The 15,317-nt window shown below is 42.2% G+C and overlaps 2 protein-coding genes across 4 annotated transcripts; one reads left to right on the top strand and one right to left on the bottom strand.

Annotated features, from left to right (window-relative positions):
- Positions 1 to 503: 503 nt before the first annotated feature.
- On the top strand, positions 504 to 14,909 carry ALKAL2 (ALK and LTK ligand 2). Of its 3 annotated transcripts, none has more exons than XM_027640888.1 (6): positions 504 to 579; positions 2,569 to 2,900; positions 5,385 to 5,438; positions 5,550 to 5,630; positions 7,977 to 8,043; positions 14,645 to 14,909. In XM_027640888.1, the coding sequence occupies exons 2-5, from the start codon at positions 2,642 to 2,644 to the stop codon at positions 8,039 to 8,041; spliced, it is 459 nt and encodes a 152-aa protein (XP_027496689.1). In that variant the 5' UTR covers positions 504 to 579; positions 2,569 to 2,641; the 3' UTR covers positions 8,042 to 8,043; positions 14,645 to 14,909. The 3 variants fall into 3 exon arrangements, with proteins under 3 accessions (XP_027496689.1, XP_027496688.1, XP_027496690.1); XM_027640887.1 differs by lacking the exon at positions 504 to 579 and adding an exon at positions 1,412 to 1,672; XM_027640889.1 differs by lacking the exons at positions 504 to 579; positions 14,645 to 14,909 and adding exons at positions 1,412 to 1,672; positions 10,867 to 10,931.
- On the bottom strand, positions 1,272 to 2,276 carry LOC113946053 (uncharacterized protein C10orf95-like). The gene has a single exon (XM_027640919.1). It carries the CDS (start codon positions 2,274 to 2,276, stop codon positions 1,272 to 1,274), a length of 1,005 nt encoding a protein of 334 aa, XP_027496720.1.
- Positions 14,910 to 15,317: the final 408 nt, after the last annotated feature.

Raw genomic sequence — 15,317 nt, 5'->3', positions numbered from 1 at the left:
TTCCAGGTATTTTATTAATGGTTTTGTACCTTCACTGTTACTACAAAAATCTCAGCCCATGCTGTCACAGACATATGTGCCATTTGTATGCCGTTTTTGAAGATAAATCGATCAATACAGGTAAAAATAATAAACCATTTGGGGAACACAACTGCATGCAGTTAAGACACATACAGTGGGTGAAGTTGCGAATGCCCCGTCTCTGGAAATGTTCAAGGGCAAGTTGGACGGGGCTTGGAGCAACCTGGTCTGCCGGAAGGCGCTCCTGCCCAGGGCAGGGGGGTTGGAACTGGATGGTCTTTGGGGTCCCTCCCGACCTAGCCCGTCCGTCCCTCACGGCGGGGCCCCTAGCGCCGCCTGGCGGTGGCCGCGAGGCGCTCGGGCGGGTTGGGGCCGCTGGGGGCCGCTGTGGCCGCTGCCTGAGGGGACCGGCGCGGTACCTGCGGGCGGCCCCAGCCCCGAGCGCCGCCCGCTCCCGTCCACCGCCTCCCGGGGCTTGGGAAGCGCGCCCAACACGCGGTCCAGCTCCGCGTTTGCCCGTTTCGGCTGCCAAGGGAGAGGTTTATCCACACAATCAAAGTAAACAGGGAAAGTTCAACACGATCGTGTTTCAGCCCCCCCTCCCCCCTCCACGCCCCGAGGGGCTCCGCGGGCAGGGCGGCCGAGTGTGTGTGTTCTGGGGAGCGGTCTCGCAGGACCGGGCTCAGCGCTCGCCGCTTGCTTGTCACCTCTGCCGAGGGGCCGGCGGCTGCGAGAGCGGACAGGGCGCTCCCGCCGGTGGCAGTGCCTTCGTTCTCCTCCTCCTCCTCCCCCGGCCCCGCTGGGAGCGCTTCCAAGCAGCGCCGCGCCGGGAGCCCAGGAAGCCGCCTCGCCACCCGGGACCGCCCGTGCCAAGAATGGGCGAGAGAGGCGGCACGCCTGTTCACTCCTTCCACTCAGATCCGCTCCAGCCGCCTCTCCGCGGGCTTCCCGGCCGGCGCGAGCAGAAATAGCCTTCTCCGGCAGCTCGCCCCCGCCCCAACACCTCCCCTTCCCCGCCGCAGCCGGGCCCGGAGTTCCCGGTAAACAGGAGGCTTCCCCGCCCGCCCCCCGCGGGGCTGCGGCCGCGGGCCGGGGACCTGCTTGACGGGAGCTGCGCCAGGGACATCAATATTTCAGAGGCTCCTCAGCGCGTTTCTAATTAAAGGCTCGGGCGAGGCGCCCCCCCCCCCCGTCCCCATCTTCCCGCCGCCGCCCCCTCCCACTCCACACACACACTTGGGACCGTCTCCTTACGTCGGAGAGAGGCGAAAGAGTGACTGAGCCCTGCTCGGGAGAGTCGAGCAGGGGGAGGGACGGGGGGGACCGGGGCGGGAGGGGAGAGAGGGCGGGAAGGGGGGGCTTGTGCGAACAGCGACGCTCCCGAGGTTGCCAAGTGGACTTTTATTGTTTTCCACCCACTTCCAAGTCGATACTATCTGCCGTCTCATGTCCATCCTATAGCCTATATAAGCGGCTGCGCTGGGGCTGGCGGCGATGGAGTAGTTTGTGGATACAACGGGAGCGCAGGGACGGGAGGGGGGCGGGCGGGCCAGCCGCGGAATACTTGGACTCCCCACCACTCGCGGGCTGCTGCCGTCCGGGGAGCGGCTCCCCGGGGGAAGACACCTCGGCTTCTGGGACGGAGAGACAGGTAAAGCGGCCGGGGAGGGCCAGCAATCTCCTTCCCCTCCGTTCCCCTCCCCACGCCCGCACCCCTCCCGCCCCGCGGGGCCGAAGCGCTGCGTACGGCGGGGCCGGTGACAGCCCGCGGGCGGGAGCGGCCCCGCCGGACCCCGCCGGAGTTGTCGGGGCAGAGCCGCCGCGCGGAGTGCGGGGCGCTGTGTGCGCGGGGCGCTCAGCCGTCCGAAGGAGAGCGGCTCCGGGGATGCCGCTGGCCGCCGCTCCGGGCTGCTCCCCGCGGCCGCCCGCGTTCCTTCCCCCAGCCGGGAAAAGGGACAGAGAAAGGGGAGGCTGGCGCTGCCGCTCCCTGCGCCCGGACGGCTGCCCCCCAGCCGCGCACCGCCGGTCCCGCCGCTCCTGCCCGCAGCCCGGGCGCCGAGCCCCGCAGCGAGGGTGGGGACCCGCTCGGTGCGCAGCTGCCGCGACTCTCCGGCACAAACTTCGGGGAAAGTTGTGGCCCCTCGCCCGCGCTGCTCCGCTCCGTGGCCGCGGGCGGGGCGGGGAGAGGCGGGGCGGAACGCCGATCTGCTTCGCCGGGCGCGGGGCGAGGGGTCCCGCCGGGCACCCCCGCCCATCCCCGCTGCGAGGCTGTGCCCTCCCGCGGGCTCGGCTCCGGGAGGCCGTGCGGGCGCTGGGGCGGCTCTGCCCGCGGGGCGGGCGCTGCGGGCAGCGGGGGCAGCAGCGGACCCGCCGCCCTGCTCCGCCCCGCCAGCCCCCCGCCGCCAGGCGCGGGTTTGCCGGAGCGGTCTGCGCCCCTGCCTTGTGTAACCTGCGGAGTGGTCTCCACTCTCTCCTCCTGTAATATTTCCTGTTTCATCCCCCCGACTCTCCCCACCTTCGACCCACCCCCCCTATTTTCTCTTCCAGTGAAACAGGAGGCCTCTCACAGCAGCAGACCCTTCCTCTTCATCCCCTCGTGCACTCTTCAGGTCGGACTGCAATGAGTGGACTGAGGTCTCCTGGGCTGCTGGGGCTGGTACTCTTAATGCTCTCAGCAGGATATTGCAAAGAGAAAACTGACTCCACAGATTTGAAGGACAAGCAAAGTCTCTTAAATCTGATCATGGAGATCATTCAGGAACTGAAGAGGTACCACCTGGAGAAGGAAAGTGGAGTGCAGTACTTCTCCAAGCATGACTATAACTTGGATCGAAGGGAAGTGGCTGACTATGGAGGATACCAGGATGAGCAGAGAGTTGGTAAGTCACAGTCCATGACATAGGAGATCTTTTTCTCTAGAGTGCCTTAGTGAATGAGACAGCACATCAGGTTACTAATTTTATATCAAGAATTCACCACTCAAAATACTGCAGGTTCCCTTTGGTATCAGAAACAGACACAGATGGCAAATTCAGAATAGAAAACCTCCAGTCACATCTCAGAGTCTTTTACGCTCCGGATAATGTACTCAACTGAAAGTCCAACTTCCTGTGGCTTTGAACAAAACCTATTAATAAGGGAAAAGACTGAAATGAGATGAGCTCAAAGAAACAAGGGATGAAAATGCTCTTTTTCCTGGAAGGTTACCACTTATTATAATGTGATTGGTTTAAGTGTTTCTTGGAAATGACCCTAGCAAGAATTCCCCTGCAGGACTATAGTATGTCCTTAAAGACTCCACATCTAGAAGTCTTTCCTGAAGCTCAGCTTCATTGAACTTTTCGCCCTGCTTGTTCGTTCCTTTTGTACTCCAGAGGTAGCACCTTTAAAATTCTAGGGAACTGAACCAGTACTCCTCTGCCACTGTAGAGGCTGTGACCAATCTGGGAAACTCCTGCAGTCACACTTCTGTTCATTTAAATGACTCTTCTCTAACCTGCAGTGAAAGCCCAGGTTGGTTTGTAAGATGTTCAGGTTGCATGAGCAGTCCAGAACTAGTCATACCAGTCACACAGTGATGGATAGTTACTGCTCAGTTCCATGATGTTCCTCTGTGCATCCAGTTGAAAATTGATTTGGCTTCTCCTGCTGCCATGTCTAATTTACTGTTCCCTGTCACTCCCAAGCCCCTACAGCATTACTGCTGCTCATCTTACCCCTCCTACTGAAAGTGACTGAGTATTTTCCAGCAAATGCCTACTCACCTTTTCCCAATGTGGCTTTCATTTTGTTTGTGTGCTATTTATTTTGTCTTTATTGATCTCATGAAACTTCATTGTACCTTTTCTTCATTCTCATTCGTATTCAAATATTCTTGTGATTTGCATTTATTGGTGGTTGTCATGAAAATGTTGCTTCTCTATCTGGATGATTAATGAATGTACAAAGGAAGACAATTTTGTTCCACTTAAGATCATCACAGGGAGAACATTTTGTTTTATAAATGTTAAAAAGTCAAAGAGGCCAGACTAAGCAGGGAACCCTGATCTGCACAACTCTAAATCTCACCTTGGAACATGGGCATAGTTTTTGGTCACCCTACATCAGCATATTGGTGTGAAACGTCTGGCTTGTGCTGAACAGTTATCTATTTGATTAATAAACCTGCTTCAGAGCAGATTAGTTGGTAGTGTTGTTACTGACTCCTAGGCAGGATTTTTCATTCTGTTATTATAATGGAGTTATTCCCAGCAACTCTGAAAAGGAACTACTAGTTAAGAGTCTTTCATTTCAGTTTTGGCATCACTTTCCCAGTGAGTTGGTCCCATGAGAAATTTCTGAGTGAAGCATGTGTGTTTTTAATGCTCTTCATGACATAATTAGGTCAAATTGGATAAGGTCAATTTTACTTACACTGACTAAAGTTAGAAATAAATGAAGAATGACTTTCGAGAAGTGTCTAACCTTACAAGTGAATCAGATCTGGATGGAAATGCTCTCTCACTTTGTATCTGATAAGAGGTGCCAGGGGAGTGAAAAAGGCTGCTCAGGCATTTATGGTCAAATAAATAAAGCACCATGTAGTGTATCATACACAATCAGCACTAAGCTATCAGCATAGAGTTTGTAACGGAAAGCAATCAAAGATAGCTGTAAATCAGGAAGTCACAAGTGAGGGTTAGGGCTAAAATGGATTTCAGTAAACCAGTTTCATTTTGCCATCTGCTGAACAGAAAACGCAAGGCGGTAAACCACAAACACAGGGAGCCAGAAGAGAGCAATTTGCTTGGAATCATTTCCTGTGAATTTTATTTACTGCTAAAGGGGAAGGAAAAAAAGATTCCTGTAAGTAGATCAATCCAGTTCCATGATTACAGCAGAAGAGTGCTTGTACAAACATACCTGTGATAGAATAGTGGACACATTTGCATAAGAGAATTAGAAGACACAACCCCAAACTTGAGTTTATCTTTGGATCTTTACCACTAGTGTAATACACTATTTCTGAGCAACCATGAACTAAAATTTCTTGAAGAATTTAAATTTAGGTCAACTTGATAATATAATTCATAGAGAGCTAAAATCTGACTCTTAGTTAATAACCATCATCATTAATGACCACACATCTAACAGACATTGTTTCATCATCACCGTGTGTTTCATAGAGCATTTTACATAGGGGTTCCTATGTAAAACAAGTGCTTGAAATGTGGCCTACTGTATGCAAAGGGCTTTTGACCTCTGTGTACCTGTCAAGACATAGTGGTGATGTTTGCTGGACAGAATATTCCCTGTCCTCATACTATGCTTGGCAAGCAGAGTTCCAGTGCAGCAGAGTGACTATTTTTTTTTCTGTCCAACAGAAATAGTTCCCAGAGATCTGAGGATGAAAGACAAATTCTTAAAGCATTTAACAGGTATGTTTTAATTTTGCATTGGTATCCATCATTTCAAGTACATACCGTAAGCTGCACTACTCTTTCTGTGACCTGTGCTAATTCATAACTTATTATTTCTTTATATTTCAGGTCCACTCTACTTTAGCCCAAAATGTAGTAAACATTTTCATCGGCTTTATCACAATACAAGGGACTGCACCATCCCAGCATGTAAGTGACAAAATGAGAAACTTCCCTAAAACAAAAGGAAACTTAAATTTAATAGCTCTGTCAGGTACCAGTAGTGATACAATGTCAGAACTCATTCCTTGCAATGAAGAGTTTTGAGTGCTCTAAAATATACTGAGTATTCTTTACAGTATTACAGTACAGCATCAGCATTACAGAGAGGAAAATGGAAACAAAACCTTTTCACTGCAAATACATTGTGTACAATGGCTGTAAACACTGTGTCCTTAGGTACTGAAGTATATGCCTCCTGGGTTCCAAACCAAGTGTTTGCTTTTCACAAGAACATGACTCCTCTCAGAAACATCTCATATTTACTTTCTAGTGCTACAAATTCAATATAGGATCAGAAATCCAGGTGGGATTATTTCCTTTTCATTGATTATTTATCTAGAACATATTTTATAGATATTTTCTATTGTGACTATTCAGCTACCAATCTATCAGTGATGTTGACAATGAATCTTTGCAACACTTGTGTTCCGTGAATTACAAAAATATAATTTCCTAAGGCTTAGGAAAAAAAAAAGTGCTGATGGACACAAATAAGCAAATGCAGTTTATGATATCTCTTCACTGTTGGCAGCACAGAGACAATCAAATCAAACACTGACATTTATCAGTCAGTAGATGTGACTCTAGATTCATACTGAGGTGGACCTGTTGAGTAAGCAGATGCTATTTTAGTACAGCCTTTTCAGAATGGAAGCACACTTTATTTTACTTGTCTGAGGTCAACCAGTTGGGTCAGTAGCAGAGCTGGGAATAGAAACAAGAGTTACAGATTCCAAGTTTCAAGTATTAATAAATATATCAGCCCAATATACTTTAAAGGCATATTTGATAAGAATTGTGGACTTTTTTCCTGTTTGCAAGGCTTCAGATTAGGAATGCCTTGGAAAGATAGGGATTTATAGATGATAGCTAGCCAGATCACATTCTGTTTATATAGGTGGAGATATAAGTTGTTCATAACTTGTCTGTTTTGAACAAGCAAATGGTCATATTACCTTTTGCATAAGGATCACAATGCAAACATCATTTGGCTCAGCACAGCTCCAAGCTGTGAAGCTATAAAGTAATTGGTCTTAAAGTCTAAATTAGCCTTTTCCTTCTGACAAGTGACATACCCACCAATATCATGTCTGGATAATGGAGGATAATTGGTATGAATGGCAATTATAGCATAACTATGCTGTGAGTTAGAGATTGTTAACATTGCATCTCTAGGAAACATTAGATGTAGTTACTCATTAATGAAATAATGCCTAACAAAAATCAACATCAGTTACTGGACTGGACTGACTAGCATCTTTTGAAGTAACTTTCCTGTAGGAAAATGGCATAGACAGCCTACTTTAATTCTTCATGCACAGAATGATGCTACTTTTTGATAATATCCTGACTTCAAATAATACTGTTCATTCTGTGCAAAAATTCAAAGGCTAAACAACAAAGCAATTAAAAGCATCTATGAGACTGCAACATGGTGGTAGCCAGTACAAAAGAATTTTGTTGGTATACTTTCTAGTACTTTGTACACCGTAATAGCACTGACACCTGGAAAGTAATTTACTTTTCTGTCTGTCCATAACCAGCTTTCACAATACTTGCTTTCAGTTTGTCATGTTAATGAAGAAAAAACCCTTTTGATTATTTTTTTAGTTTTGCATTGGTTCTGTCCCTTATTACAAATGCATCAAAAAGAAGAAGGTACCTAAAATATGAACAACCAACAATAGGACTACTATGGAAAAAAACAGTTTTACTAGTTTTAAGATGAAACTTGATACAGTTATGAATGTTTGTGATGTGGTCACATACTTAGGCTGGACTTAACATTCCTATGACTAGATGTTATTTGTCTAATTTGAAGAAAATCTGCTGGAGAATGGCATTACTTAAGTTGATAGCCTTGTTCATTGAGGGCTGGATTTCAAAGGTGGATGAGCACAACTTACTCTTCCTCTAGTATGGAGATACTACAGTCACATGTTTAGATCCTGCATGTAAGCACAGACACAGATATATAAATTTTCATACATACAAACACTTGGAGAGCCTCCAAGCACATTCATGCTATTTGTTTACAGATGGAACATATGCAAAAGTCAGTTGCACGGTTAATGTGCCATTAGACATGGCTTTCAGTTACACAGTTTGTACACACTGCATTTCTAAGTCTAAGGAGTTGACTTTTATTCTGTTGCAAACTAAGGTATTTATTAAACTTTATTACAATACTAATTTGACACTGATATCAATGTTGATTTTTAAAGGCAAAATTGGTTACTTTGGTAATCTATTTATGCTCTTTTTTCATGACAGATTATAAAAGATGTGCCAGGCTTCTTACTCGGTTGGCAGTAAGCCCAATGTGCATGGAAGGATAAAGGTAAGCTTTTTCTTAGCAGTAATGACATTCCACTGCATAGCAAAGCAGAGGATGTTGTGCTTCATACATGAGAATTTATGGGCATATAATAACAACTGTCCTTTAGCTAAGGTATTCTCCTCTCACGCAACTTAAAGTAACTGGCTTAATCTGGCAAATTTTGGCATCAAGGAAAGGGTACCCCCTGCTGGAAGTCATTACATAAAAGTCCATGTGCATCATCTGTGAATTATTTATAGCAGCATACAGTTAGCAGATAGTGATTTGTTGTTATAGAACAAAACTCTACAGCTGTGGCTTATTTTTCAAGAGTTGACTCAGTACACAATTGCCTGTATCAGGAGCAGCAGCCACCCTTTTATGTGTGCAGCTGTACATCTATGGTGTACTCTTTAGTCTGAGTTAATATATACATAGCTATACACATGAAAGCTTTATAAACGTAGATAGGCTGCAGGTGCTTTTATAGTAATTCAATTAAAATGTATTATTAGTAGCATTGATAAACTAACTTCAAGCTACTCGGATTTCCTGGGATTTCATTGTTTTCACCTCTCATGTCTATGGGTTAATTCCCTCCTTTTTTGCCTACATGTACCTCTACTTCCCACAAATACTTGGGAAACTTCATCATGCACCAAAATAAAAAGCCAACCAACTGACCTATTTTTAGGAAACTGTCACAAAAGAATACAAAAGGACTAAGTCACATTCTGTCCTCAACCTTTACCTGAGACAAAAATATGACCTCAGACAAAGGGATAAATAATGACCATATGGACTTGTCAGTAATGAATGCTGTCAAACCAAGATATTTTAACTCTATGGTGGAGAGAATCAGTGAGAAAAAATAATAAATATTAAGCATTTTAGTGGGTTTTTTTTAAAGCATTGACACTGTTTTGCATGGCATTCTCAGAAGCAAGCTAGGGAAATGTAATCAAGATAAATGTAAAAATGACTGGAAAAAGATACACAGGTAGGTTATTAGTGTTTCACTGTCAAAACTGGAAAAATGTATTAAGCAGCGTCACACAGCTTCATTATGGGTGTGATATTGTTCAATACTTTCATTAATAACTTGAATGATAGAATACTATATTTAAGGATTAGAGTAGTGTAGGAGAAGCAACCATGATACTGTACAATCTTGAAATTAAAAATAATCTTAGAAAATAAAAGCTGAATAGTTTAAAATAAGGATGAAATTTAAAGAGCAGAATTATGAAGTCATGTAGGAGTATTCAGCTTCAGAATTACCAGAATGCCAGAATCCATGGCATTTTGTGAATTGACAGATAGTTTTGTCATAGGGGTTGTACTGGATCACAAACTAAACAAGTCAACTATGTTACACTTGAAAAAAGTCAAACAACATACTGGAATTTATAAATAAAATAATTGTTTATGAAACATCTGAAATAATCACTGTTTCTGGAATACTGTATTTAATTAAGGGCACCACACTTGAAGACACATGGGTGCTTCTTAAAAGAGTCCAAAGAAGAGCAGTGTGGATTACCAAAGGCCTAGAAAAAGTTTAGGAGAACAGTTAAAGGAATTGGGATTATTTAGTCTAAAGAAAAGATGACTGCAGGAAAACATCATGGAGCTATTCCATTTCATAAAAGGTTGCTACAAGCCATCCTCTCTATTCAGTGTGGATAAATGAGATATAATTTGTTTAACTTTGCAAATAGGTCAATATTATTACCAATAAGCAGATACATCAGAGTAGGAAATTTTTTTCTCCCTTTCTTTAGAACGTTTTATCTGTATCTTAACATCCTGTCATGTAAATATAAACTTGTAATATGAAGGAACAGGAAGTAATTCACATCTCAAGCTGGGAGTCTATTTAAAAATGTCCATCTCTCAAAAAACACCTTTGCTCAACTAGCAGGCATGTTGCAATGTCAGTAACAACTCCACTTCTGTTATTCTCCACACAGACACAAATCAGTAGTGGTAGAATTGTTAAGCAATCTCTGTTAGTAGAAAGACAGACTATTCTCTACCACATATGCTTTGAGATTCATAAATGTCTCCATAAGATTAATCATCTTTTCTCCTCAAAGCTTTTCTACTGCATCAGTTCAGTTTGTGTGAAGCAAATTAGGTTTCCTGTTTTGCTCATTATCTGATTTTCATTTCATTGGAGGCTTTTAAGTGGGCTGGGCTACAGATGGACTATTACCCTGGCAAACTGGTAGTTTTGGTGGATTTTTCAGATCTGTGGACATCTATCCATGTTTAGAGATGGAGTTAAAGGAAAAAAAAATAGACTTGTTTTTCTTTGTACACTAAATGCATTTTGGACTATCACAGCTTTAAAGCACACAAGACATTGAAACTCTGAGCTAAGATCAAACAAGAAAATAAGATGTGAAAACAGGAATTGGACATCTGTGACTGTCACAACACATACCTGAGTGGGCCCATGTGTGGGTTTGTAGTACAACATGTCTTATGGAGCCTTCACTTTTTCTCATTTACCCTACACATATGTAACTGGGCTCCATCTTCTCTTGTTTTTTAGTGTATGTTCCCATTCTGCCTGTCCCACAGATAGGAGCAATGCAGGGACCCAGTAACAGCCCAGTAACAGTTGAGATTGCATGAGTGAAACCAGAGCAACAGATCTGTATTACCACATCACTCAGTAGTCCTTTTTTTTTTTTTTCCAATTAGCAGCCCAGGCCATATTCCTTGGCTGCCACCAGCATCATTTCTGATTAATTTTATTCTGTAACCCCTTCTTGTGGTCAACACAGCTATGTTAAGTGTCCTGTCCTTGATGCTGTTTTTTGTTCTGTTCTTCAGTCAGCTTCCTAGGATTTCCCATATTCCATGGTTGCTTTGCTCCACCCTATGCAGATACATCTCACAACTGTAATGTTGTCCGTATCTGCAGTAGGTAAGAAATGTCAGGAACAAAATTCCTGAAGTCTTCACCTAAATAAAGTTCCCAATTCAGAGCTTGAGTATTTCCTGTGACAGACAGTGATGAATCTGAAAATCTGTCCCCTTTGACAGCATCTGTCACAGCCACTTTGGCTACAGTCATACAGATTTTACTGCTTTTGTTTGAAAACTGCAGGTGTTACTGTTGGTGCCCTCCCTTTTCCATTAGCTGTTCTTTCAGTGTGTGCTAGAGCCCAATACTGATCTCATAATATATGTTGAAAACCTCCTTGTACCATGAGTACTAGTTCAAAAACTAAGGACTGCATTAATCACATATTATTACATCCTTCTGTTTTGAAGATTTCTTCTAATTTCTATACGGACAAGTTTTATGGGGTTTTTTTACCTTTTTTAAAGCATCTACAGTTATTTCAAATAAACAAAGTAAAAACTAATGACAAACACTTTTGCACTAATAAATACAAGACTAGTGTAAGTAGTAGGAATCTCGGGCTAAGCAGAGAAAGTGAGGTTTTTATGCTATAAAAAGGGTATGAAAAAATCTATTAGTTGCTTCCTTCCTTAAGAAGCAGATACAAAAAATTAATATTTGTACATATGAAGGTCTGACATTCTTTATAAAATTCCTAATAAGCTAAAGCCCACTGATAACTGAAATTTCCTTTGGAACTCAGAAAAATCTGTGTAAACTCCTCAAGATGTATTGTCCATACTAGTAATGTACATGAAAAATGCTGAAAATATAAGTTAAAGTTGGAAACTTCATATACATGAAAACTAGAGTACCCCACTGAATATCCCATTCCTATACACCATTTTTCAAACTGTTCTTAAACCAAGTTAACATTTGGGTACTTAAATTTGGCTTCAAGTGTTTTGTTACAATGGAAACAACAGATTGCTTTCTCTCTTACACTGTTTCTTATTCAGAGTAACATCGAGTGCATTCAGGAAATGTAACACGCTTTCACAGAAGTTAAGATGAGGGAGTTGCGTATTATTCAGTGAAGGCAGACCCTCCTTTTCTAGAATGTACAGCTTGATCCATCACATACAGTTTCTCAGGGCATGTTCAGTCACCTCTGTGTCTGGCGCCAGGAAGTAGTTTCCAAGGTAACTAACTGAAGACTTTTATCAGAACTACTGCTTTGCATTAAATAGGCAGCCAGTGTAAGTTACTAGTGTGGCATAGTCCAACTTTATTAAGCAGCAATTTGTAGTTTTGCTTACTATGGGATGTCTGTGGCTAACACCAGATGGAACATTAAGAGCTTTATCGTCTTCAGTGCATGGATCTCTCTGATTACATCACAGACTTCCACCTGGGTGTGCACACTTCGGGAAAGAATTTTTTGATGTAAGCACATGGAAGTTCTGCTACAAAATCCTACTGGCACAGTATTTTAAGATTTGTATTGATCTTTAAACCACTAAATTCTTCTCATACAGAATAGCTTTTTCTTACAGAGGTTATCATCATGCACAGATAATAACCAGAAACAAATCTGGAAAGCTGTAATATGCCTTTACACTAGCTTTCATTTTTGCTTTTAAAAATTGGAACAATTGCATGGGTTGGTTGGTTTGGTTGGTTTGGTTGGGGGCTTTTGTGTTTATTTTTCCTTGCATTAGCAAAGGAGAACTAAAAATTGAGTTAAAGAGGGGAAAGGAATTGTTACCTATGCTCTCAACAGAAGCTGTAGTCAAATCGTGTTCAGGAACTCCACTAAGACTACTCATCACCCTTCAGCTAAATTCCAGTCTAATTTTCCTAGACTGATCCATATGATTTGAAATAAAAACTTAAAAGAAAGTACAGCAGATTTATCAATGCTAAAAATCTGAGGTCTTTTCAAGGGTCTCTGAAAATGCCAGGGGTTTAGAAAAATGTAAGTTACCTGAGCACTGGGAATCTAAGATCCAGAGCTTTTGATCAGATACCCATACAAAAGCAGGTCTGTATAAGCATCCTGTCCAGTGTTTTTTACCCTCAGTGAGCTGCATATTCCATTAGTAATGAAAAAACTATTTATTACATTTTCAGTGTTTAACTTGCCAGTTATACCACACACTGATCAAACCAAAAGCATGTTAATTTCTTTTAAACACCATAGCCTAAATAGGGTACAGGAGGACCATACATACAGAAAATAAGCTAGATGACAGTGCAAGACAAGAAAAATTTACATCAGCTTCCACTGATGGGAAAAAAAAAAGTCATTGTCCTATCTGCAAAGCCAGAGAAAACCCCTAAATTACATTAAGCTGTTCTGTAACATTATTACATTTCCTAACAGCTTTCAAAAATTGCAAAACTAAATGTTTAAATACTACTAACAAGTATTTCTGTATGCACCAATAGCTTGATTTCCAATGGATTATGTCAAGTCCAACTGACTTTGCATCCAAATGATTCTATTATGAATTATACTTAAGCAGTAGAATATGTAGAGAAACTCAGAGTATCAGAGACTTCGCACTGATCATGGGAAGGAGAGTTACCTACATTCACAGACAATATGAAAGCTTTAACTGTGAAAAATGTCATCAGCAGAACTCCAGCATCAGAGTACCACTGTTTTTTATCTCCCACAAGGACTTTTGACAGCTGTGAGACACACAAGCTTCAACTGAATCTGTTTGCATGTAAGAGCAATGTCTTTCGACTGTGTAGATTAAAAAGACATCATGCATTTTTTACTTCTAAAAAAGAACAATAACAGGCTTAGAAGGACATGAAACTAGGTGGACAGACTTGTAGCATTCAGTGGTCATCTGTCTAGAAAATCTGGTTGCAGAAAACAAACTCAGAAGTTACTGGAGAGAGGATGGACTTCTAGATATGTATACTCAGTTACACAACATTTTCTTAGAATGGTTTAAAGGTGTGGGGGAACAGGGGTCTGAAAACCTTCACTGCTCAACCTCTGAATCAACATTTCTAGAATATAGACAATATGCATACATATGCAAAGTGGAAACCTGTCATTTTGTATCAGTGATTTTGATATCAGTATCACAGAAATGGTTTTGATTTCATTCCAAGAAACTATTCTGGGAAGAGTTACTAGAACCACCAGCAAATTGAACCACTGCAGCTCCTGCTCAGTTTGTGCTGCCTCAGTGTTTGCACGTTCCAGGAGCTATACTTATATGACCAAATCTCAGAAAGTTACTTCTATTTGTTTCTTGTTTATATGATTCCAAGTTTCTTCACAAATGGGCCCAATGATACATCAAATCCTTCTGAGATCCTAGCAACAACTGACTGACACCAAGGCATCTAGACAGAGTTTTGCAATCTGTTAATGCTATTCCTGAGGTTTATTCAATTTTTGACTTCACAGCTGCAGTCACTAGAACAGGCCAGACTTAACTATGAGCACTTTTTGAAAGGTAGAACTGGATTTTCCTAATCTGTCTACCTAAAATGAAACACCACAAAAAGGGACACTTTCCAAAATTTCCACCTCGATTAACAAAGCATTAATTTAACAGTCAGGCTGATACAAACTGAGCTAAATCAGAAGTGCGCTACTGGGTCTTTGAAAAGTTATTATGGAATTCTCCAGTTTTATTTATTATTTTCAGCATGATAAACACATTTTGAAACATATCTATGTGAATATAAAAATAGCGAAAGGCAATTTTCTTCTTTCTTTTAATCCACCAGATGTTATTACCATGACAAGAAACACCAAGAACCAAGAGAAGTGCCTTGGAAACCAACAGGGAAATAGAACTTACTACCTTTTAGCAAATTCCATTGTGAACAAGAGATTTATTTTTGCAGATTGACAGACTACTTCCCATAATTCTTTTAACATGCATTTTGTATGCCATCAAGTTTGCAGATTGACATTCTTTACAGTAGCATAACTGCCAGTAGTACTTAATGCTCCGTACTTAAAAACACACTTTACAATTGATGTGTAATGCTGCCAAAAATTATGTAAACACAAATATTTTACCAAGAAAATTGATGTTCTATTGCTTAATTCTAAAATTTTAAGGAATGTTTGTTTGTATATCTAGAACTACTAAAGATCTGCTCCACGGTAGTTGTGGTCACTTGACACCCTTCGTGCTTATGCAATTTTTTTAAAAGTTTGGTTAAAACAGACTTGCATTGGGGTCACATTGTACCCTGGGAATACAAACTGCATGACAAACAGGAACGTAATTCCAAGTAGACATACTTTTTGGAACAGTGGAGCATGGATTTTGTACACAAACACAAGCTGCCATTAATTTACTTTATATAATAAATGTATAAAACATTCCAGCGAACGTGCAATATGTAAATACTGTAAATAACGAGCGTAAGTAATAAAGTGTTTGGTATT

Source organism: Corapipo altera, unplaced genomic scaffold (genome assembly GCF_003945725.1).
Source record: "Corapipo altera isolate COAL_440 unplaced genomic scaffold, ASM394572v1 46, whole genome shotgun sequence".
In the NCBI taxonomy this organism is placed as follows: domain Eukaryota; kingdom Metazoa; phylum Chordata; class Aves; order Passeriformes; family Pipridae; genus Corapipo; species Corapipo altera.
The sequence above is the reverse complement of the archived record's forward strand: the minus strand, read 5'-3'. Positions and strand labels throughout refer to the sequence as shown.